Here is a 23348-nt window from a genome sequence, read left to right on the forward strand (position 1 = left end):
CGTGCCCATCGGATTTTCATTACGCGGCCTTCGCTGTAAGTGGAGCGGTATTGATATGAGCTGCTGAGTTAGCGCCTTGCTGCGTGGGCCAGCTTGTGGGATTGCTTGTGTTCCCCACCTGGGCCCTGCCAAATCCCAGGGAACAGCCCTGGTGTGGGGCCAGGGAGGCCGGGTAGCCCACAGGAACACACACACAGAGCCTGCCCATGTGTGTGCACACACAAACACAGCCTGCCTGTCCATGAACACACAGGGGTGAGCACCTGCTGGCATGTGCACTGCAGGCTGTGCACACACACAGGTGTGACACACTTCTGTCACCTGCATGGGCACACACACACAGAGGAACAAAACTCTTCTGGCTACACCCATGCACACGTCCTACTCACATAAGCCCCAGCACTCACACACCTGCAGTTGCTCTGTATGGACAGATCCCTGATTGTTCAAACTATTTATAAATGTGTGCCAGCCCCACCTGTTGTGCTCACACCCACCTGAAAACTATTCTACCTATATGCACACATGAGCTGTGAAGCACACACACAGGCGTGACATCTAACAGCATGTGTGTGTGTGCACGCACAAACCTGTCAAAAACGCCCCCTTTGTGTGGGTCCAACCATCTTTAGGGGGGGGGCACAGATGCAGAACTGCCACTATCCCTCAAAAGGATGGAGGCCACTGAGCTCCAGGATTGCCTATGGAAGCAGGGACCAGACACCAGCCCAGGCTTTTGGTCACCAGTGACTGCAGTGGTGAGAGGAGTAACAGCACCATCTTCTGCCAATCCCCGGGAGCTGAGACAGGGATGATCCTGCCCAGCCTGTAGCCCCAGCTCCCAGGACCTTGAGTAGGATGATTCCAGCTTCCCCGGGGACACCCAGCTGTCTGCAGGACTGCTGCTGAGGCTGGAGCTCAGGCTTCACTGTGGCAGGGCTCTGCACACTTCAGAGACTCTTCCAGAGACTCAAGTATGTGGGATGAACAACTTTATTACTGGTATGTCTTTCCAGGTAGCAAATTAAGAACCAGCCCATGTGCAGGGCTGCTGGTCAGCAGAACAGGGACAGTCTGGGGAGCAGTAGGATCAACATGCTACAGGCCTGGGTGGCCAGGGACACACTCGTGTGTTTGGCAGCAGAGTGGAGGTGAAAACCCTCCAACAAGCAGTGAGCTCACACGGGTCTGACCACAGGGGTGCAAGCAAGGTGCACAGCTGGGTTTGGTTGGAGGATTACAGCACTCTCTTGGCAGCCGGGATCCCATGCCGGGAGCCGAACAGAGTGGCTGTCCCCAGGGGGCTTCACAACCGGGGGAAGCATTTTCAGGGGCGAGATCCCATCCTGAGCTAGTACAGACATTTGGGCACTCAAGGACACTAGGTATGTGCATAGCCAAGAGGCCACGCAGAACGGGGTCTCCATTAAGGCGACAGACGGTGGGTTTCCCCCTTGGGGGGCACTGCTGGGAGACGACTGCGGGAAAGCGACCCTCTTCCAGCCCCAGCCATCCCCGAGGGCAGATGACACACAGGGGAGCACACGGCCCTCCAGCACAGAAACCAGGGATCCCCCCACTTCCAGAGGGTCTCAGCGCTGATCCTGCCCAGTGTCACAGGGTGACACTGTGTGCTGCCAACCCACATCAGCAGGGATGGAGCCACGGGAGACGCTGCCAGCTGGACACAGCACTTTGCAGCCTGCAGTCCCGGCAGGCTGCCAGAGACATGGGGGACTTAGTGGCCGACCTCTGCAATGGGCGCTTTGGTGTGGTCTACCCTGTGCACCCTGCCCCGAGGGCAGTATCATTCCCCTGATGTCTCAGGAGCTGAGGAAATCTTTCGGGGCCTGGGGACAGCCAGCTCCAGCTTCTCTCCCGCTGCATGCTGAGGGCACACAGGGGTGCTGGTACGCTGCGAGGTCACTCCAGCCCTGAGGGATGGAAAAGCAGGACATGACTCTGATAGAAAGGAGGGACAGGCAGGTAGTAAAGAGAAGTGATGTTCTGTGTTGCTGTGACTACCTAGGTCCCTCTGTCCTGGCACCCTGTTGGCCTGTGGGGAAAGGACAGAACAATTTGGGGAAGGCACAGGGGATCTCCTGCGTCCTCTGCTAGAACCTGGGCTCGGGGGGGAAGACAAAAAGGCTGGGAAGGAAAGGAGCCAATTGGGCTCAGCAGGGTGTCCTGGTGAGACAGGCTCAGCACCCAAAGGTGCTGAAAAAGGCATTTGCTTCCAGGAGCAGGCCCTTTGCGTAGACACGGAGGGTGTAGAAGAGGGTGACGAAATCCTGAGTGCTGAAGAGGGTGTCAGCCAGGGTGAAGGCCAGTGTGGAGGGAATGAAGCCCCGGCCGTACTCCACCATCCAGGTGCCTGCACTCCACTGCACTGACGTGGCCTCTCCTGCCTGATGCACAATGGTGTCCCCTGCCAAAACACACAAATAAGCACCGCTTCAATTGGCTGTCCCATATCACACCCAAATGGAAGACATGGGATTAGGGCCTGCAGCATTCAGCTTTCCAACTCCACCCCAGCCTTGCTCCCTTTTCTCTTACTGCCATCCACTAAGATGCTGGGATATGCCACTGGGGACCCAAACTGCTCTGATTTCATGGCTTCTGTCAGCTCAAAGGGTGGGCCTCAACAACAGCAAGTGGCTGTGCCCCAAGAACATGAATGCAGCCCACAGGTCAACATACTGCTGCACTTACCTGGATAGTAGATCTCACTTCTGGTGGTCCCCTCCTTCCACTGCCGGAATGTCCCCGAGATGACTGTGTCAGAAATATCTGCCCAGTAGCGACCTGTGGGAGGACAGACAACACTGGCTCAGTGTCTCCCTGACAGGGGCAGCACAGGAGCCCAGGTCTAAATTGTAGAGTGGTGGTGTCAGGATGGCAGCCCCAGTGCCTCAATACACCAATAAGTGCTAATGGCTCTAGCACCCTCATTGTGTGAAGAGCCGTATACCACCAGGCAGGGCCGCTTGGTGTCCTTAAGCCCATCATTTCCAGCTTCTTTGGCATTTGCTCTCTCCTGAAGCATTGAGAGATGAGATACCTGCCATTGCCTGCCGGCTGGATGCAGAGTCCTGGCCACAGAGCAGTATCACATACAGGGACCTGCAGATGCTGCAGGACACCATGGGGGCTGGTCCCCTTGCAGGGAGTGTTTAGCCAGCACCATATAAGTAGTGAAGTAGCAGGCTCCCTGTGCTGGGCATATCATGGCCAGCTGCATCTGAAAGAGTGGAGTAGAAATAGCTCGGAGAACTCCCCTGCCCAGCAGCCCAGTGCCCCGGCTTACCGGAGTGTCCCCCAGTGTCGACAGCTGTCCCGAAGAGCAGGACGTACTCAGTGAGTGACGCATGGAGCAGGCACATGGAGCCCATCCACCCGCCTGCATTCACAAACACCCACTGCAGGTCCTCATCTGGCAGGATGTGGCCTGGGTGCTTCTTTCGCAGCTCCACAATGATCTTGGAGAAAGCCAGCTCATGGTCCAGCCCTGCAGCACCCAGTCACTTTAAGTCCCTGCTACAGAAAAAGCTCAGCCGAGCACCCACCCCCCCCCCCACACACACACATCCCCTGCACAGCCACAGAGTCTCAGCATTTCTCTTGGCAGGTCTGCCTAGGGAAGATATCTCCTCTCTCCAGCCCTCAGCTCCTGTTGACCCAGCTCCACTGCCTCCCTGGATGGTGATGAAGGATAAGCAGCACCGAGTGCTCCAGTCTGACAGCCCATCCCAGGTGCTGGGCGATATGGGAGACCCAAGCAAGGTGACAGTGCCCCTGTCCTGGTGACATGCGGCCCCGACCAAACTCCCTGTACCCCATGAGGTCCTTTTCAGAAGGCCCAGGCCTGACCCACATGGGGCTTCAGCCCCAACCAGGCTGGATGATGCCGTTGCCCTGGTTCTCATCCCTCCCTTGCTACAGTCCCATTTTCCACCCCCCTTCCCCCTGTTGCGTTCCCCGTTGCTGTGCCCCGGTACCGATCCCCTCCTTGCCTCAGTTTTGCTGCCCAGGCCCAGTTCCCTGGCGCTCCCTGCCCCGGGCCCATTTCCCCCATGATCCTGGCCCCCTGTACCGTACTCTCCCCGCTCCTCCGTTCCCGCTACAGCTCCCCCTTACAGCCCAGGCCGCCGCTCCCCGCCACGTCTCCCGCTCCTTTTTCCATCCTCAACCCCTCGCCTATCCCCATCGCCACCCCCACCCTCCGAGGCCCCTCTCCCCGCCGCCCCTCCGCATCCCCACGGGCGGCGCGTACCCGCGTGGTGCCGGGCGAGTTGTGCGATCTCGGCGGGGGTGAACTCGTAGCGCTTGGCCGCCAGCCACCCGCGCAGCCCCTGCAGCACCAGCGCCAGCGCTCCCAGCGCCAGCCCGGCCCGCAGCGCCCGCCGCCCCCACGCCGCGCCCATGCCGCGCTCCGCCGCCCCCGGCACCGGGAGCGGGACCCGGGCCGGGACCGCCCCCGCCGCGGCCACGCCACGCACGGCCCGGGCGGCTGCGCCGGCGCGGCGGGGAGGGGCGGGAGCCGGGAAGGGGCCGGTTCCGCCGGGTTTCCGGGAGAGGGGAGGCATGGAGCCGTCGCCGGCGGGGGTGGCGGAGGGAGGCGGCCGCTTCCGCGCCAGCGGTACGGATGGGGTTGCCTTCCTTCATCCTTCCTTTCAGACCCGCGGCGGAGCCCCAGCACGACCCCGGGAAGCGGGAGCTCCGGGGACTTCCCTGCGCAGAGCAGCGGGGCTTCCGGGCTGGGACAAGGGAGGAAGGGGTGAAGCTGATGGAGGGCGTAAAGCGGCGTGCAGACGGTCTTGCTTGCACCTTGAGCAAGACGGGGTGCATGTACCCCCTTTGCAGGGGGTCTGTTCCTGACGCTCCGCCGCTCTCCCTCCCCGCAGAGCATCAGCACGTTCGGTACAACCCGCTGCGGGACGACTGGGTGCTGGTATCGGCCCACCGGGTGAAGCGCCCTTGGCAGGGTCAGCTCGAGAAGCCGCCCCCCGAGGATGTGCCCCGCTGGGACCCCAAGAACCCCCTCTGCCCCGGGGCCACCCGGGCCAACGGCGAGGTACCTCCAGGGACAGAGGGACCCGGGCTTCCCTGCCTCCCCCTCCCTGCCTTCATACCATCTCTCACCCGGCAGGTGAATCCCAATTACGAGGGTACTTTTGTCTTCCCAAATGACTTCCCTGCACTGCAGCCTGATGCTCCAGAGCCCGGTAACTTTAGGGAGCAGAGCAGGCTGATGGGGGCCCCTCGACTTGAGTCCTGGGGCTGCTGCAGGGTGGCTTGGAGAGGCTTGGGTTCTGCCCCAGCACCTTCTCCCTGCCCACTCTGTGTCCTTCCCTAGATGACAGTGATCACCCCTTGTTTCGAGCTGCCCCAGCCCAGGGTGTGTGGTAAGTACCTACATGGCTTCAGGGGATTTGGGACACAATTTGTCAAGAACCTGTGGAATGGTGCTGGACTGGGCCTGCTCCCCTTATGCAGTGCCTATTCTGTACACACCTTACCAGTTTTGGGGTCATTCTGGGGGTTTGGCCCTGCCCCGTGTCCCACTGCAGTGAGCAAAGCTGTAAGGGTCTCTAGAGACACCCGCAGTCACAGATATGCATGTTTCCTCTACAGCAAGGTGATGTGCTTCCACCCCTGGTCGGACCTGACGCTGCCCCTCATGTCCCTGCCAGAGATCCGGGCTGTCATCGATGCGTGGGCAGAGCTGGCGACTGAGCTGGGTGCTTCCTACCCCTGGGTGCAGGTGTGGGGCTGATGAGGGCTGCTCCTTTGTGGGTGAAGGTGGGAGGCCAGTGCTGGGTACTCTGGCAGTACTTGGGGTTGGGAACATCCTAGTCATGTGTAGGTCTCCTGCTTTGTGCCCTTTGAGCCTTTGTGTCCTTTGAGCCTTTGTGCCCTGCTGAGCTTTTTGTGTGGGTGTGAGGCTCTGGTCTCCTGCAGGTTGCTTCCCTGCTGTGCTGGGGACGCCATGATGGCCTGCAGTGGGGCCCTGTGCCTGGGACCTGCTGGCTGCACCTTTTCCTCTTCTTACAGATCTTTGAGAACAAGGGAGCCATGATGGGCTGTTCCAACCCACACCCCCACTGCCAGGTGAGGCTGCCCCACCTCTGACCTGGCTAAACTACAACCCCCTGTGGTGATCCTACAGCAAGCCCTGAGGGGAGATGTGAATGGCAATACCTCTGTCCTGGTCCCAAAGCTTTTTACAGTGAGGAGACCGCTGTGTCTGTCCTGTCACATTCTCTCTGAGGACTGTCCCTTGTGTCTGTCACTTGCCAGACTCTCCACCTGGTGGCAGCAGGGACCTCCAGATGGGTTTAGAGGTACCCCTGCAAGTCAGGGGTACGAGCACCTCAGTCCTGTGCCCCAATGTCCCTCCCAGGTGTGGGCCAGCAGCTTTCTCCCGAACGAGGCGTGCCTGGAGGACCGGACCCAGCGCCAGCACCTGAGCCAGCACGGTGTGCCCATGCTGCTGGAGTATGCTGAGCAGGAGGCTTGCCGGAAGGTAAAGGCATGGATGTTGTCCATATCCCCTCCCTGGGAGCTCGTTGTGTGCTGGGGTGGGCTCCCCAACCCCCAGGAGCTGGGCCCTAGGAGTGCCACAGTTGGGACTGTGTATGTCCCCATAAAGCACGGCATGTAACACCCCCCTGCAGTGCTACCAGCTGGGGATAGAGTGGCTGGACAGCCGCCAGGCAGAAAAGGGATGTGCGGGTACTGGTTGACAGCTGACTGAACATGACCCGGCTGTGTGCCCAGGTGGCCAAGAAGGCCAATGGCATCTGGCCTGTGTCAGGAATAGTGTGGCTAGTAAGATCAAGGAAGTCATTCTTCATCCGTACTTGGCACTGGTGAGGCTCTGCCTTAAATACTGTGTCCATTTCTGGGCCCCGCAGTTTAGGAAGGATATTGAGATGCTCGAATTCATCTGGATAAGGGCAGCAAAGCTGGTGAAAGATCTGGAACACAGGCCCTATGAAGAACAGCTGAGGGAGCTTGGGGAGTTTAACCTGGAAAAAAGGAGGCTTAGAGGGGACCTTGTCACTTTCTGCAACTCCGTGAAAGGAGGTTTTAGTCAGTGGGAGGTCGATCTCTTCTGCCAGACAACCAGTGACAGGACAAGACAGCACAGTCTTAAGCTATGGGAGGGGAAGTTTAGGCTATACATTAAGAAAAAATTCATCACTGTGAGAGTGATTGAACATTGGAATGGGCTGCCCAGGCAGGCGGTGGAGTCAAAATGTGGCACTCAGGGCCATAGTTTAATTGATAAGGTGATTTTAGATCATAGGTTGGACTTCATGATCTTAGAAGTCTTTTGCAACCTAACTGATTGTGTTATTCTGTGCCCTGCAGGAACGGCTGGTTGTGGAGAATGCAGACTGGCTGGTCGTGGTGCCATACTGGGCTATGTGGCCCTACCAGACCCTGCTGCTGCCCCGCCGCCATGTCTGTCGCCTCCAGGACCTTAGTGACAGTGAGAAGGACAGTGAGTGGCTCTGAGCTTTGTTGTACCACATCCCTGTATGTGGATGTTCTCTGGGCTTGACCTTTGTTAGGAGGCAGCCTAACAAAGGCTCTGGAAGGTTCTGGAGGGCTTGTGTCCTTGGCGTGGGGGCTGCTGAGCTTAACTGAGGAGGGGAATGGCAACTCTGTTTTGTTTGGATAAGAATTAGTTGTTCAGGCACAGTCAGCACTGCTGGTGGGACTCATGTCCTTTTGGGGTGATGAAGTGTATGCATCCCTGCATTGTTGGGGGGCTTCTCCTGCTGCATTGCTCAGGCTGCCTGTGTGAGTGGGGAGGGATGGGATTTACCAAGTGCATCCCTCCTGCTTGTCACTGATGTCCACCCAGGGAGAGGTACTGCAGGTGACCCCACCGCACACCTGGCGAGCTGCTGGCAGCTCAAGGTATGAATTGCTGTCACTTTTCTGCAGGTCTGGCCTCCATCATGCAGAGGCTGCTCATCAAGTACGACAACCTCTTTGAAGTGTCTTTCCCCTACTCCATGGGCTGGCATGGTGAGTGGTGTGGCTCCACAATCCTCTCATCCACTTCCCCGTCCCCTCCGTGCATCTCACGTAGTGCCTCTACCCACTGCAGGAGCCCCCACAGGTGCCTTCCTGGAGCAGGACTGCAGGCACTGGCAGCTCCATGCCCACTACTACCCCCCGCTGCTGCGCTCTGCCACTGTCCGCAAGTTTATGGTGGGATATGAGATGCTGGCACAGGCACAGAGGGACCTCACCCCAGAGCAGGTGAGTGCAGCTGAAGGGGATTGGGGGAGCCAGGGGGTTGTGTGCCAGGGCTGTCCCTGGGACCAGCCCCTGGCTGTCCCTTGTGCTGTGCCCTGCAGGCAGCTGAGCGCCTGAGGAGCCTCCCTGAGGTGCACTACAAGAAGAGGGCTGAGGAGGTGTGATGGGGAGCAGCACAGCATCCAGTCCTAGGATGTGAGTGTGAGGGGGGATCTTACTACTTTCCACCACTACCTGAAAAGAGCTCAGTTCATAGACGGGTGAGGGTTCTTCTTTTCTCCCTGATAACTAATGATAGGACAGGAGAGAGCAGCCTGAAGTTGTGCTCGGGGAGATTTAGATTGGATGTTGTGGAAAATTTCTTCATCGAAAGGGTGGTCACACATTGGAACAGGCTGCCCACAGAAGTGGTGGAATCACTGTATTCCTGGAAGTATTAAAAAAAGTGTGTAAATGTGGCACTTAGTGACATGGTTTGGTGGTGGGCCTGACAGTGCTACGCTAACAGTAGAGGTTTAAGATTGTATCATCTGGTGTGCTCAGTAAGGCCACGAGTCAACTGAGAGTGGTGAGAACCAGAGTCTGGGAATTCATTTCAGTTGTGAGCCCTCTGAGCTCCCAGATTCTCCTGAACCTTGTTATGGCTTGGCTGGTTTCTGGGACTGGTTTTGCCTGTTTGGGGACTTGGGGCCTAATCCCGTGGCATCCTTGTGCAGGTGGTGTTCCTTGTCTCTTCCACTCTCTGAAGCTCTGTCTTCTGCCCCCATGGCACGCTCCTACCACCACTGAAGGCATTACCCTTCTTACCAGTCCAGTCTCCCTGGTGGGACTCGGAGTTCTTCTGCCCCATGGAGGGGCACAATCCCCCTGGACAATAAAACCTGGAAGCAAAGTGCCTCTACCTGTGCTCTTGCGGCTCTCAGCACTAGGTGGGAGGTTTGGAGTCTCTGGTGAAGACCCCCAGCTGCTGGTGGGGGAGTAACACGGGGCTCAGGGGATGTGCTGGCAGCCCAATACCTGTTGCTCTTGTCACTGCCTCTGCGCTGCCTCCTCTTCCTCCCTGGGGGGAGCTCTGAGTCTGTCTGTGAGTGCTGCAGGCTTGTGGAAGAGTGGGAAAAAGGGAGAAGGAATGGATGCAGCCCAAGGCTTAGTCAGCTCCTGGGAAAGGGCTGAGCCCTGGCAGACTGGCTGCCTGGAGGCTGCTGGTTGAGATGCTTAGCCCTGGAGCTGTTTCTCTTCATCCTCTCTGTCTGGGACTGCTGGGCAGCGGCCCTCATGCTGCCTGCTGCAGGTACAGGGGCTGCTGGGATGCAGCCAGGGGCTGGTTCATCACTCCCCTGGGGTCTGCCAGGGAATCCAGCTCTCTTCCTGGTGCTGCTCCCCCCTTCACTGTGCCCACCATGGGGTAGGACAGTTGCAACCTGGACCCTGGGCTGAGCTGGGGGGGTATTCTATTCACCTCTGTCTGTGCTCTCCTCCCTTTCCCTCCAGGAAAGCCCTGGGACTCTGCAGGGTGATAGACAGTAATGTGGGGAAATTCGAAGCACTATGTACTCTCACATCTTCACAAATAGTTTTATTTGTCACCAGTGAGCCATTCTCACAACTCTCTTAGTGAGACCCCTCTCCTTTGTCGAGTCTGTGAGTGCATTCCTGGAGGCAAGAAATACCTTGCAAGGAGAGAAATGCTCTTATTCTACTTCCAAGACAACAGTTCTTGGGTAGGGCTGTGTTCCCTATGCCCTCTCTGTGCATCGCTCCCCTATCTGTATCCATGGTGCTGGGACACATGGAAGGGTCTCCTGGCCTGTGTGATGCTGGATGCCCTCCTACATGCTGGTCCTGTCTTTCTGCCTGATTGCCTCATCCCAAGAGCCACAAACCGCTCTTACCTGACCTCAGTGCTCCCCAGGTGCTATGGAGAGGAGCTGGTGGCTGACCCTTGAGTTTGGAGGGGTCATTGTACACAGCATCCCTCACCAGGGCATCAGGGCTGCCCACCTGGGAATCTGGCCTCTTGCAAAACTGATCTCTCTCCTCCTGGGACAAACAGAGCCCGTTTGTTCTCCACCACCATCCGGATTGTGAGCCCTTTCCATTGTAACAAGTGTCTCCGCTCCAACTTCCCAACTTCCGTGCTTTTTCTCCAGGGTCCTGGGAAAGAGGCAGCAAATTGACTAAAGTGTGGCAATCCAGCTCGGGGTAATTAGCCGCTGAACCGCTTGTAACAAAGCTAGTCATCTCCCTGCACGCGCAGTTAGCTCTGATTTAATGGCCTGGTGGCTCCCAGCCCGGGCTGCCGCGCCTCGGCCCGCGGCCGTAAATGAAACTCTGCAGTTAAGTCAAGCGGTATTAAACTTTACAGTCGCCGTCTTTAAAAACGGGACTCTCTCCAATAAATCAGGGCAAGTGGGATTGTAAATATCGAGGCAGGATCCATATTGCTTAATTAAACAGCATCTAATGAACAGCCTGTTTGTTGTGTTGTGATTTAGGATGGAGGCTGGGGGGCAGTGTGTGCTGAGGAGGGCTGGTGCCTGTGCCAGGCTGCCCTCTGCTGCAGGAACCAGCTGCTCAAGTTTATCTGCTGCTAAAAAATCTTAGAGATATCCTGAGAATTTTTTTTGTTTGTTTTTTTTAAATGAAGCCAACATTCCCCTCCCCAAAATCTGAAACAGCCGTTTCAGATGAAAGCAGCTGTTAGCGGAGGAAGAGGAGAGGGTACACCCACCTGTGAGAGCTTGACCCTGGTTCTGCTGAGCTCCCCACTTCCTCACAACAGCTCCAACCTCCTCTTGCCCTCATGCTTTTAGCTTGTGGACGAGGGTATGAAAGGCTGGCAGGGAGCAATGGGCCTTTCCCATGGCACAGGGAGGCATCAGGGTGATGCAGATGGAGCTGCTGGGGATGGAAAGACATTGCAATTCATAGGAATCATTGCTGGTGTGCTGTAAAGCCCAAAGTCTTTTATATTTTGGTAGTTGCAGTCCAGTTGTAATTAAAAAGTGATTTATTGCAGGGAGATTGAAAAAGTGTCGCTGGTGAGGGATGGGGGAGCGGAGGGCCTGCAGGGTATCCAGTTCTTGTTCTTGACCTGGGAGCATCAAAGGGGAACTGGGGCCCATTGGGGTTCCCCATAAGGATGTTCCTAGGTGCTGTTTCATTTCTCCAGGGGAGCTGTTGGAAATCCTGGGAGAAGTTATCTCTCTGACTGGGTCATCCTTGTCCGGAGTCTCCATCTCCGAGCAAGAGGGCAGAAATGTCCTCTGCAATCACTGCCCTGAGCTACTCTGGAAGAATAAACAGGGCAGGTGGTGGGGAGAGTGAAAGGAACTCAAGCATGGAATGGATGAATTAAAATCCACTGGGGTCCCATAGAGGTGTTTGGGTCTTGAGGGATTAGGAAAGGGTCAGAATGCTGCTGCACTAGGCTGGCACAAGCAGTGCTCTGCAAGGAGCAAGCTCTGCAAGGATTCACCCCATGGGGGATTCAGAGATGCAGAGATGCATGAGGGGGTGTGGCCAGGAATTTATTTTCATTTCTGTCCCATTTTCTGATGCCACTGAAAGAAATTGGTCAATCTGCCAAGAGATGTGGCTTCCCCAAAGCTCCTGGAGCTTTGTCTGTACTGAAATGAGCTGGTCCTTGCCTGGGTTGTAGCAGTGCCTGTGTCCATCATTGTGCCTGCCCTGCATCTTTGGGAGACCCAGAGCACCCCCAGCTCTGACAGTGACTCCTCTGGCCAGGGTGAGCCCTGGGATGCTAGTCTGGGAGGCAGTCCTGGTGGACAGAGACCGTTTGGCATGAGCACTTCACGGTAGAAGGCGACTGCTGGATGCAGGTTCATCACCTTTCTTTGGGTGTCTGTGTCCTTGGCACGTGCCAAAGGCTGCAGAGCTGCAGAAAAGCTGCAGATCTTGAGTCTCTAATCCTGCCCACCCCTCTTCCTCTTCCCCCTGCCTTCCAGTGCAGGTGAGACAATAAAATACTGAGCAATGGAAGGTAATCTGTGACCACTGTGTTTTAATCAGAAAGAAAAGTTACAAGTCAAGGCCTGCTGGCTCCTGCCATGCTGCAGTTTTACTGTCCTTTCTGATACCAGGTTAATGGCTGTCATTTCATTCCAGTTTTACTGTTGGATTTGCCCTTATTGTTGCATTTCTCCTTGTCTGCTGCTGCTTGTGACTGAGTAAAGGTTTTGGCAATGAAATAAGGAAGAAAACAGTAAATTTTTAGGGAGGAAGAGAAGAAGGATGAAAGGAAGAAATGGAGGAAAGGAAAGGAAGGAGAGGAGGGTGGGAAGCAGGGAGGGAGAGAAGGCTAAATCCCTCCCATTTTTAATAAAAGACATCATCAGGCACTTACCATGAAGACAATTAATAATTTTAAGCAAATGCTAAACAAATTGGTGTACTGAAGCAGGCAGGCTCCATGTCTTAGCTGGCCATGCAAGAGCAGCTGGGGCAGGGAAGAGTACCCAGTTTGTCCTTCCTGCAAGGCATTTTCAGAGCCCTCGGGGACAATGAGTTGTGGGATGGCTGCTAGTCCCGGGTGGACACAATGGGATGTCTGGATGCTGCCTAGGAAGTTCTGCATGGGTTTCAGGATGGCAGCCCCGAGGCTGGAATTTAGTTGGTTAATCATCTGATAATACTGGTAATTAAATACTATCACACTACAACATCTATGTGGTCAGTAAGCACTTCCAAATTTCCTGCATGCTTGGTGTTGGGTAGGTACCTTGGGGCTTCAGCTCTTGGCAGTGGGGGACCTGTTATTGCATGTGGTTTTAGGCTTTCCCATCCAGGGGCCCCATTCTAGAGTCAATGGCCTCTGTTTAGAGCAAGAGAAACAACAAGTGCATCAGATTCCAGCTGGATTCGACCCAAACAAAACTGTCTGGGGACAGAGGGGAGCAGGTATGGGTGGGAGAGCAGAGGACTGGTCTGGGATAGGGGCAGCCAAAGGGAAGGTCATCTTTGACTGCAAAAGGGAGTTATCCACCAGCAGTGCAGATGGTGGGAGAAGGCTGGAGCCCTTGCAGCACCCAGAATCTGGTATGGCTGAGATTGGGCACCCTGACTATGCCTGGCATACCCCTGCTGCTGGAGCCAGCTATGAAAGCTCACACATCTGTACCTGCCCCGTGGGCAGGGATTGCCCGTCATCCTGATGTTCCAGAGAAGAAATCTCTACACATTTGCTAATTATCATGAGTGATGCTGAGAAGTCTGCTACAGAGCCCCAGGAGCAGCAAGACATTGCAATGCCAGGATGGATCTGAAGTGGAAAATCATCCCCTGGGGTGTGCCTGGGCATGAGGTGACTCCTGCCAAAAGCAGAGCCCTTGGGAGAGAGGAGAAAGTGGAGAGATACTAATTAGATGCTAATAAGTGAGTAATTAGTAGATCTCTAGCCTCTTTGGTGCCCCTGGGGCTCCTTGCCCAGCTCCAAGCCAAACCACCTGCTTCAATGTACCTAAGGTGATTTGAGCCCCACAGGATATGGCTGGAGCAGGGATGAACCAGCTGCTGCTCCCCATGCACAGTGACAGGCTTGACCACAACAAAATATCCTCATAAATTGCCCTCAAGGAACAAAACTTGAGAAATAAAAGCCCAAAGTCCATTTGCAGCCTGTTTGCTTTTAGTGTTTAATTCCTCACTTATTTTGCCTGCATTTGTCTCTGTATTATGGCAGCTCTTCCACTCCCTCATGGCTTTGTGCTTGGGCAAGGAGCCAGGACTCCTGGGCTGCCTGCACTGTCCCTATGGAAAAGGTGCTGCCCCTCATCTTGTGCCTCAGTTTCCCCATGGCTCAAGCAGGATCAGTTGCACAGAGGCCAGACCTCATCGGCTGATCAGGCAGTGGGAGCCCCTGTGATAGCCCTGCAGATGCCTCTAGGCTTTTGGAGGATCCTTGGGACATCCTCAGTGTGACACCCTTGCAGTTCCTCTGGCTCAAGTGTTGAAGATACGAAGAAAAAGGTTTCCCAGCCCTAGGACTGGCTGCTGCCCCAAAACAATGCTGTGCAACAAACCTCTGGGTTAGCACACCCAAACTGCTGGCTTTATATTTAATTCAGACAATTTAAAAAAATCTAGTTTAAATTGAATTTTTAAAATCAAATTTTTAATTCTCACAGAGGAAAGAAACAGAATGAGAGCGAAGCCAGGATGGATCCCCAGGATGCCAGGTTGCTTTTTAACCCTTCCCATCCTGCTTTCAAATTCCTCTTGGGATCAGAGATGCCCAAAAAGCCTCTGTCTGATTCCAGCTGCTTCCAATGTGCTTCAGTAACAGCAGGACCCTGCTCCATCACAGCCCGTCAGGTCACCTCAGAAGTAGCAGATCCATTGGCACAGGAGAATAGGAATGACCTGCAGCCTCTGCTGGGGTCTAAAATTCCCTCTGCCCTGGAAATGACTAGCCGACACATCAGGAACTTGGAATGATTATGATAAAACCTGTGGGACACCAAGGGCATCACTATGATTTGTGCTGTCTAAATGTTAATCAGAATAATAATGCCTATTGAGACAGCTGTTTTAAAAGGCTGTGATGTTGGAGTAAAAATTCCAATAAAACTCTATTAGCCCTTCCTCGTTACACTAATGGTGCCTGCTGCTAAAAGCCCCCTGCTATAGACACCCGTATTAATGGGCTTATTACAGGAAATAAAATCTGAGGCTGAGCATTACAGTGAAGCCTGATTAATTCAGCAAGGTAATCTTTTTTTTCTTCCCCCTCCTCTCTGCCTATTCTTTTTCTCCCCCTCTTTATTTAATGAATGTACTTCTTGAACTGCCAACTTTTGAGCTTTTCATGGAGTTTGCGGATGGTTTTAAACTGATCTCGTTCACAAAGAGATGAATCTTTGAGCCACCTCCTGGGACAAATGGGGGGGAAGGCTTCTCAGATATCTCCATCAAACCAGGGAAGAGGAAAATCAGCCAGGCTAGGAGTGAAGAGGTTAGAGAGGGGAACAATCGATATCCCAGGGATATCCACCTGGAGTAGTGGCTTGTGGGCTGGAGCAGCCCGTTGCTTGTCATCAGGCAGGTGCATGTGACATTGGCCAAGGTGAAGCTGCTGGGGGAAGCAGTATCTGCCCTCAGCTGCTCTTTCCCGTCCTTTCTTGGCCTGATTTATCTTCTTTTGCTGTCACCTCTGTCACTGCAGGAAGGTTTACCTGGGTCTCCTGTTTGCAGGAGGCATCCCAAAACCATTGTGGTATCACTTGGCGAGGCTGGCACCCTGGGCTCATGCTGAGAGGCAGAAACACTCTGACAGACACACCACTATTCATTCAGGCTATAAATAACTCCCATAAAAATCCTCTTTTGTGTTCAGCCAAACCCTGCCAATGGGAAAGGAGACGGCATCTATTTTATGGGCGGCTGGAAGCCGGCTTTGCATTTTTCTGGCTCACGTAATCCCACAGGTACCCTCGTTTCTTTTCTTTTTTAACAGACTTTTGATTCACATTCCTTGCAGCAAAGTTTAATTATGGCTTTGGCTCCTGCTGCCCAGGGAGAGGAAGAGGGCAGCTCTGCTGGCCTGTGGAAGAATGGGGAACATGAGACAAGAAGGAGGGAGAGAAAGGGGAGAACAGGAGAGAAAGAGGAAAGTGAGAAGGAGGGAAAGCAGGAAGGAGCAGACAGGCTGTAGAGAAGGAAGGAATAGGAAGAGGCAAAGGTAGAAAAGGAAGGAAAGCGTAGCCCAGGTCTGTGCCCATCCTGGGAAGCCCAGAAGGATATCCAGGTGCCAGAATGAGTAAAGACTCCATTTACTATTTTCTAATAACACACAGCAAGAGGCTGTGAAAACTGTGAGCTTTTGGAGTAGTCTGGACATACTGGGTGACAGGCTATCAAAGCCTGTAATTCTTTGATCCTAATTCCACATGGGTATGTTGCAGTCGTACATGGGGCCAACATGCTACAGGCAGTTAATGAATTAATTATAATGTAGGGAAGTTGAATTGAGCTGGGAAGAAGATGGGATTGCACAGACCCTGCCAAGAAATCCTCAGGGGTCTGGAGGTGGGGCTGGAGCTGAGGTTTTCCTCTGGAGATCTCTGGCCTCCTTACCTTGAAAAACATAGTGGTCTTGGATTGGGGATGGCTGGAGATTTTTTCCCTACCCTGCCTGTGCCCACCATGCTGTCAAAGCAAACACACCATTAACAGCAGGGGTCTCTTCTGCCCTATACAATGACACAGCCAATGCTCCCTTACTTACATATTCACCCTAAAAAAAGAATGCCTTCCGTGTCATAAGTCCCTCAAATCTTGATGGATAGGTTCTTGTTGTGGTCTCTTCAGCACCACACCCTTATCAGTGCCGTCTGGGAGTGAAGATGAGGATCAGCATGGGAAACCCTGTGATGAGGGAGAACACTCTGGGGAGTGGGAAAAGGGGAAAAAAAAGATGAAGAAATCAATTTAGTTACAATAAAGCCTCTTACTGTATTAACTGCTAATCCACAAATACACAAACACACAGAGGGAGTCCTTGGAATAAAGGCATTTAATTAAGCTGTTTGCTTGAAGCTGGCTCTGAAAGGTTGGGCACGATGGAGGAACAGGCACAGCAGGAACCTTATGGGAGATGCTTGCCAGGACCACTGGTGACCTTCCCCCTTGTTTCAAGGCCGTGGAGCAGTGCTGTCCATTCCATGGGAACACAGCCCACCCTCCAGCCACATCTGGATCTCTCTGGACTTCCCTTTGCTGGCTGAGGAGAATATCTCCTGGCCCCCCCATGGATGCTGAGGAGCTGACTTTTCATGATGTTTCCCATCCAGATGGGGTGTGAACTGTTGGCATCATGGGGCCATTTGCTTTTTCCTCCTCTCCTTTTTCTTGAAGGGAGGGGGCTGCAGTCAGGGGGGTTATAACTCTTCTCTCCTTTCATTTGATCTGCCAGAGGGCTCAGCAGGGGGAAGACCCTGTCTCGGCAGGCTGCCCATGAGATAAAAGCAGAGAGGACCAAGCCAAGACATTTTTTCCACTGCTCCCCCCACCCCTTCGCCCCTTCCTCCATCCCCCTGGTTTTCTTGGCAAAGGACGAAACAGGGAAATGAGCGTACTCCTTTCAAAGCCCTTCTTTCAATATTGAACCGGGCCTGATTCTCTTCTGGATGCCTGATTGCTGGCATTCCCGCTCCCCATGCAGCCTAAACTGTAACAGCTGAGGGCTGGGGATGCTGTCGGGGGACTGCAAGCACGTGTGGGGAGGCTGTAAGGGAAACACCAACCGCCTGCTTCCCATTCCAGTATTGTGATGTGCTGCATCCCATAGACACCTGGCCCCTTGGGGTCCCTCAGCGCCGTTGCCACTTTTTGCCTCTGAAGCTCTGCTGCTCTGACTTGTCACGAGGTGTGGGGGTCTCTGCTCATGGCAAGCTCATGGGTTGTAACATGTTTGGCTGTGTCACCATGTTCTGCAAAGCCTGTGCTAGCGTGGGTCATGGGAACCAGCTCCACTGTCCTGGGATTCTTGTTAAGACTTGGGAATCCTGTCCTGCCTGGAGCTAGGATGAAAGCCACACCAGGGAACCTGGCACAATGCAGCCCAACTCCCACTTGCTGCATTGGACTCAGTGGAGTGTTTTATTTTAACTTTTTCCAGAGGTTTTCTTTTGATTTCACTCTTTTCTATTTGATTTTTTTCAAGGAAGATAATGATGTTGCATTTCCAAATGAAATCATTTGGCACCTGGGTGGGGTGAGGGAGAAAAGATTTATTTTTCATTTAAAGCTGTTGGAACAGGATAGCTAAAATGTTGCACGTCTTTTTTTTTTTTTTTTTTTTTTTTTTTTTTCCCTGAAGGTTTTTGGAAAGAGAAATTTGTTTGAAGTGACCTTTTCTTAGGAAGTGTTTTGATGAACTGGCATTTTCTGGATGAAAAAGCATTTCTGCCCAAAGTGCCTGGCCCTTCCCCGTAGAAAGGGTAGGAGCAGAGGGGCCATGTGAGCTGCAGAGGGACAGGGCTTGGTTCTGTGATTTCTCCAGTGGTCTGGCAAGGATGCTTGGAGTGGTGTGGCAAATTTGGTGCCAGAGCCTGGGAGATAATGACCAAGGTGGTGGGGTCAGCTCTGGTGCAGAGGCTCTCTGGGGCTGCTGGTGAGGGGAGTCCGGTGCTGCAAGGCAGCAATGAAGGGGAGGTTAGATGGGACAGCCCAGATCTGCAGCACAGCACTCCCCAATTCCTCATTATCAATCCTTTAGCATCTCTCATGCCTTTATCATGCCCTGTGTAACATCCCGAGGAAGGAAGGCAGCCCACTGGTGAGTCCTTAGTGTAAACCTTTAATTAGCAACCGCTTCTAGTTATGCTTGAGGGCCTTTGAGGCAGGAAGGTTTGTATTTGTGAAGGCATAGCAGGGATGGAGATCTGCTGGGTGTGATCCACAGTGAGAGTCTCCCATCGGCACATTCTCCAGATCCAGGTCCTGGCAATGCATGTTCGCTGGGGCTGGAGAAACAGCACAGTGTGCCTCTCCACTGGCATGATCCCACCTTACATCCAGCATAAAGCTTTTCAGCTCCAACAGCCCAAGGACTGAGCTGGACATACCATGGGACAGCGCTCAGATACTCTGCAGAGCTGCTGCCCCCAGCCAGGGGCCCACATGGTCAGTGCAGCCCACACCGTCTCCCCTTCCAGGAAGGTTACATCTTCTCTCCTGCATCCCATGTGCATATGAGATGGGTGGGAGCTGGGGATGCCCCAGGAGACACTCTCTTGGAGGTTGTTCCCCTTCTTTAATCCCATTTGGCTGTTCTCATTTGTTGCTTTCCTGCACGTCTCGTGTGGCATGTCGATTCGCTATCGCTCTGGTTTATTAATCAGTGTCAGGCAGGGGCAGATCAAATGGCTTACAAAAGCCTAAGTACGTTACAGCAACGCTATTATCTCTCTCCACTAAAATTCATAATCTCCATGAAAAATTAGAGCAAGCTGCTCTGACAAGCCCCATTCTCCATATGCCCCACGAGCAGGACCCTAATTATTTTACCTTTCTTTAACTCTTTATTAATCCCATCCTCCACCAGCTGCCTGTTATTTTGCCTGGGATTTGTGCATTAACAAAAGAGATTGGATTCACACATGCTTTTAAACCCCTGGTGCTTGCAGACTGCCAGTGTGAGACTGCTCTACTTGCATTGAGATATCTGCCAGAGAGGTAGGCAGCTGCTTTTGTGGGGTCCCTCATGCTTTTTGAGGTGACCTTGCTTGGCAGGGTGGCAGTATGTGAGGATCCTTCCCGAGGTACCCAGCAGGTGGTGGTGATGTATAAGTAGTTCCTCACAGCCTTTTCTTATCGGCAGATTTTAATGTTTTTTTCAGCTTCAGGTTGACGTTATCCATCTCTCGGGCTTCCAGTTAGTGCGCACCACATCAAGAGACTTTCTTTTAATATTTGCCAGGCTGGACACAGGCAGGGTTTGGTTCTTGTTCCCCTTTTTGTGCTCTCCAGACTGTGCCATGTGCAGACTTTCATATGGATGGAAAACAAGCAAAACCTCTTATCACTCCTGCAAGTCTAGCTGATACAGTCTTTCTACTCTTTGACTGCATTTAATACCTTTTATTTCACAACTTTCAGCACTTTACAATAGGACCAAACCAATATGGTATCCATAACAATAATGGTTTTGAAGGGATGGTGTCTGGAAGGAGAGAAATTATCAGCCTGGGACAGGGTGGATGCTGTGGGCATACCTGGGTAGAGAGAAATATGGGTGGACTGGAAAGCTGGGGTGCTCTTGTCCACTCTCTGGAGATGAGAAGCAGTGCAATGGTTGTCACCCAGTCCCTTCCAGGTGGCTGTTGGGACAGCTGTTGTCCTCTGGGGAAAGCACTGAGACAGATCCTGGGAAAACTCACTACTTCTCCCAAGAGCTGCAGCCAAGCTGAACCAAAGAAACATTCTGGAAATGGAGAAATCAGGAATGTGCCTGTCAAAATCTTTGGCCAGGGTGTCCAGAGGAGGAGCAGAGGGCATGCAGATTTGTTGTGCTGGGCTGAAGTCTGTCTGGGTGTTGGAGAAGGGCTGGGACTGCAAGGGCTGGGACCAACTTGGTACTGCTGGGTTTGCAGCCTCATTTCATCCCAGGGATGCTCAGTCTCCCAGCTGCGCCCCATAGGCATCAGTACAGAACAGCTGAGGGGCACAGTGCTCCATCTCACTTCCCTTCAGCATGGAAATACCCACAGGCACTAAAGAAATTTTTAATTCTAGGAGCCACCTACTTCCCTAGAGAGGCCAAAGGTGTTCTCACATTCTCCGTCCTGAATGACTGACCCCAATGTCACTGCTTTGCGTGGGAAGTAACTGATTTCTCTTTGCTTTTTACTATCTACCACATTTATGTCCAGGTGTTTAACTCTGATCTTGGATCAATTTAAACTTATCCATTTTTTCTATGACAAGGGCCTCTGAGATGATGAAAAATTGACATGGTGTAATAGCAGAGAAATGTCTTTGGATCTGCAGCCAATCTCTCCTGCAGCGTAGAAATGAAGCCCTCCAAACACTACAGAACATCTGAGCAAATTCAATAGTTTTTCATTTTTATATAGGTGTGTATATATATGTGTGTGTGTGTGTGTGTGTATGTATGGTACATGTGCTTAGCTCCATAATACTCATATTAATATTCTCTACCCATTTCATTGCAGCATCTGGCCATCAGAAATTCAGCTCCTAATGCCGTGGGCTAATGGGATATGTTTTTATTTGTCCTTGTTATAAAAAAGGTACCTCCATATTAACTTTGCAGGGCATTATATTGATGTAGGGCAGTAAACTTTACAGCAGATTTCACAACCCTGTTAAGTGCATCATCTTAGGCTGTAATATCTATCTGAGAAGATAAGTGAAACCCTTGGCAGCAATACATACCTGGGAAGGTGGTGTGAAGCTGAGGGTGGAGAGGAGAACTGGTGCTGATACCTGCAGGATCCTGGTGTGTGCAGGAGGCTCTCCAGATCCCAGTGCAAGGGGTTTGCTCTCTGTTCTTTGGCTGCTCACAAAGCCTCTGTGAGCAGTGTCCGTGCCAGCAGTGATTGCATCCCTCGGGGTTCTAGCTGGCTGCTCCAGAGGCTGTTTGCTCTCTTGTCTCTCCACCTTTCACATTCCCAGTAAATCTGACACTATGCACGCTGTGGCCGCTGGTCACAGATAACTGCTTACCTTAAATCCTGCTTGAATTCCCTTGGCTTATCTGCTAAATGGAATCTCGGTTATAAATAGAGTCCTGCAGACATGAAGGTCTATTTGGGCAGGGACTTGTTTGGCAAGAAGTTTTACACAAGTTTGAGCAAATTGCTGGGGAAAAGCTGAGAGATAATAACAAGGAAAATGATATTAAACTGGCTTCTTTTCTTCCTCCTTATCCCTTAGCTGTTAGCAACTCACCAGGAGAGTACAGCTCTCAAGCAGACAAGGCGTTGTGGGTCTCTGCAACTCCAGTCCAGCAATTGCAGCTGTGAAATTCTGTCTCAAAGCCAGGAAAAGGAGAGAAAGTCATCGTCATGTGTGCCCCCATGGCTGCCCTCAGGGAGGGATGGGTCTGTGCAGGGTGAAGATGAGCTCCATGGCCATTGAGGCACACTAGCTGCAGGGATGCCTGCCCTCCTCCCCCAGCTCTTTGTGGCTGTGTGCCATCACTGTCAGCTAATTGGGATGCTGATAATTATTAGTGTTTCATGATTTAATTTTCTCCTCATTACAGTCTCTGCCTCAGCCTTACTGGCGCTGAGCAGATCTCTGCAAAAGACTGTAGGAGGTGGTGGGGGTGATCCACACCCTTGCAGGACACTGGTGAAAAACCAGATCAGATGCAAACTGCCTGGACAGGGCCAGGTCAAAACCCCATAGCATTGGGACACAGTGAAGGCCAAGCTGGGCAGTGGGTTAGCAAGGCTGGGCTTGTAACAAGTCAGAAGAATCTTAATTCTTCTGAAAGACTCTGGGGAATGAGTTCAACACCTGCAAAAGACAACCATCTGGGGGGGGGGGGTCTGTGTGCAGGAGAAAAGCTTTGTTGGTGTGTGTATCAAAAATTGCACAGCACCACAGAGCATTACAGGTGAAAAACAGCCAACAAATTTATTTATGTGGGTTAGCACAGGGTAAACGTTGGGTGGGGAAATCAATCAGCTGGACAGGTTTGTTGGTCAATGTCTGGTGGTGATGGGGGCTTCCATCACAAAGGTTCTTGCTGTTGTGTCCTCAGCTGGGCCAAGAAAATCTGCCAAACTTTATCTCACTCAGTCCTTATAGCCTGTCCAGGAATGATCCTACCTGAGCCCCCAGGGCATGCATAATTCAGTATCATTGACACCTCAAGTACATGAGAAACATCTTTTAAATCCCTTAACTGCATACAGAGGACAATCCTACATGCCCATTCCTACTGATGACCTGCAAACCTCTTGTCTCCACACAGGGAGGTCACTGCTGAGGCAGGGATGCTTTAAGACTTTCTTCCCAGAGTGGAGATCATCCCTTTCTGGTACATGGATAGGGCAAGACCATCTGAAATTCCCGCTGGGAAGGCTCCTGTAAGAATTAGTCATATACTTGTGAAGTTACCCTGAGGGTGTTTGCAGCCAACATGAATTTTTGGGGTTTCTTTCATCCTTTCGCTTGCAAAGCTTTTTAATTTCTTTCCCTTGTCTGGTGACCAGACCCCATCAGGGAAGATTCAGGTTTTCCTGAGTCTTGGGGTGCTGCAGGGAGAGGACATTTGAGCAGCCACTGCTGGCTGAAATTCAGCACCAAGACCTTTCCCTGTGTACAGTCCAAGACTTGGCTGCCAAATAAGCTTTGGCTTGGGCCAAATTTTCCCCAAGGGCAGAGAGGTGGGTAGGAGAGGGACCTGGTGGTACGGAACCTAGAAGTAACCTCTGTCTGGGTCAGTGCAAGCCCAGATTGATGCCAGCACTGCCTGGCACTGGGTTTGAACCAGAAGCATGGTATGGTGCAAGTGGGAAACAAGAGAAGCAGCTTGACAGAGGGCAATTTGGGTAAAACAGCATCAGGAGTGT

At 52.8% G+C, this 23348-nt stretch overlaps 2 protein-coding genes across 3 annotated transcripts; one reads left to right on the plus strand and one right to left on the minus strand.

Moving 5' to 3' along the window:
* Positions 1-975: 975 nt before the first annotated feature.
* On the minus strand, positions 976-4476 carry SIGMAR1 (sigma non-opioid intracellular receptor 1). The gene is made up of 4 exons (XM_066338499.1): positions 4277-4476; positions 3311-3511; positions 2716-2808; positions 976-2428 (listed from the first exon to the last, which is right to left on the minus strand). Exons 1-4 carry the CDS (start codon positions 4425-4427, stop codon positions 2202-2204), a joined length of 672 nt encoding a protein of 223 aa, XP_066194596.1. The 5' UTR covers positions 4428-4476; the 3' UTR covers positions 976-2201.
* An 83-nt stretch (positions 4477-4559) lies between these two features.
* GALT (galactose-1-phosphate uridylyltransferase) lies at positions 4560-14968 on the plus strand. Of its 2 annotated transcripts, none has more exons than XM_066338566.1 (12): positions 4560-4642; positions 4908-5077; positions 5153-5228; positions 5360-5408; positions 5638-5767; positions 6058-6114; positions 6407-6529; positions 7381-7513; positions 7963-8046; positions 8129-8283; positions 8382-8475; positions 14429-14968. In XM_066338566.1, exons 1-11 carry the CDS (start codon positions 4588-4590, stop codon positions 8442-8444), a joined length of 1095 nt encoding a protein of 364 aa, XP_066194663.1. In that variant the 5' UTR covers positions 4560-4587; the 3' UTR covers positions 8445-8475; positions 14429-14968. The 2 variants fall into 2 exon arrangements, with proteins under 2 accessions (XP_066194663.1, XP_066194662.1); XM_066338565.1 differs by lacking the exon at positions 14429-14968 and adding an exon at positions 8997-9177.
* The last annotated feature ends 8380 nt before the right edge of the window (positions 14969-23348 follow it).

Source organism: Sylvia atricapilla, chromosome Z (assembly GCF_009819655.1).
Source record: "Sylvia atricapilla isolate bSylAtr1 chromosome Z, bSylAtr1.pri, whole genome shotgun sequence".
Classification (NCBI taxonomy): Eukaryota; Metazoa; Chordata; class Aves; order Passeriformes; family Sylviidae; genus Sylvia; species Sylvia atricapilla.

Excerpts from the sequence above, each read along its gene's own strand:
- SIGMAR1 (XM_066338499.1), bottom strand. The coding sequence starts at position 4,427 with ATGGGCGCGGCGTGGGGGCGGCGGGCGCTGCGGGCCGGGCTGGCGCTG. Across the intron at positions 3,512-4,276 it reads ACTCGCCCGGCACCACGCGG|GGCTGGACCATGAGCTGGCT; the intron begins GTACGCGCCGCC and ends TGGGTGCTGCAG. Across the intron at positions 2,809-3,310 it reads CGACACTGGGGGACACTCCG|GTCGCTACTGGGCAGATATT; the intron begins GTAAGCCGGGGC and ends GTCCTCCCACAG.
- GALT (XM_066338566.1), top strand. The coding sequence starts at position 4,588 with ATGGAGCCGTCGCCGGCGGGGGTGGCGGAGGGAGGCGGCCGCTTCCGC. Across the intron at positions 5,229-5,359 it reads GCCTGATGCTCCAGAGCCCG|ATGACAGTGATCACCCCTTG; the intron begins GTAACTTTAGGG and ends GTCCTTCCCTAG. Across the intron at positions 6,530-7,380 it reads AGCAGGAGGCTTGCCGGAAG|GAACGGCTGGTTGTGGAGAA; the intron begins GTAAAGGCATGG and ends TGTGCCCTGCAG.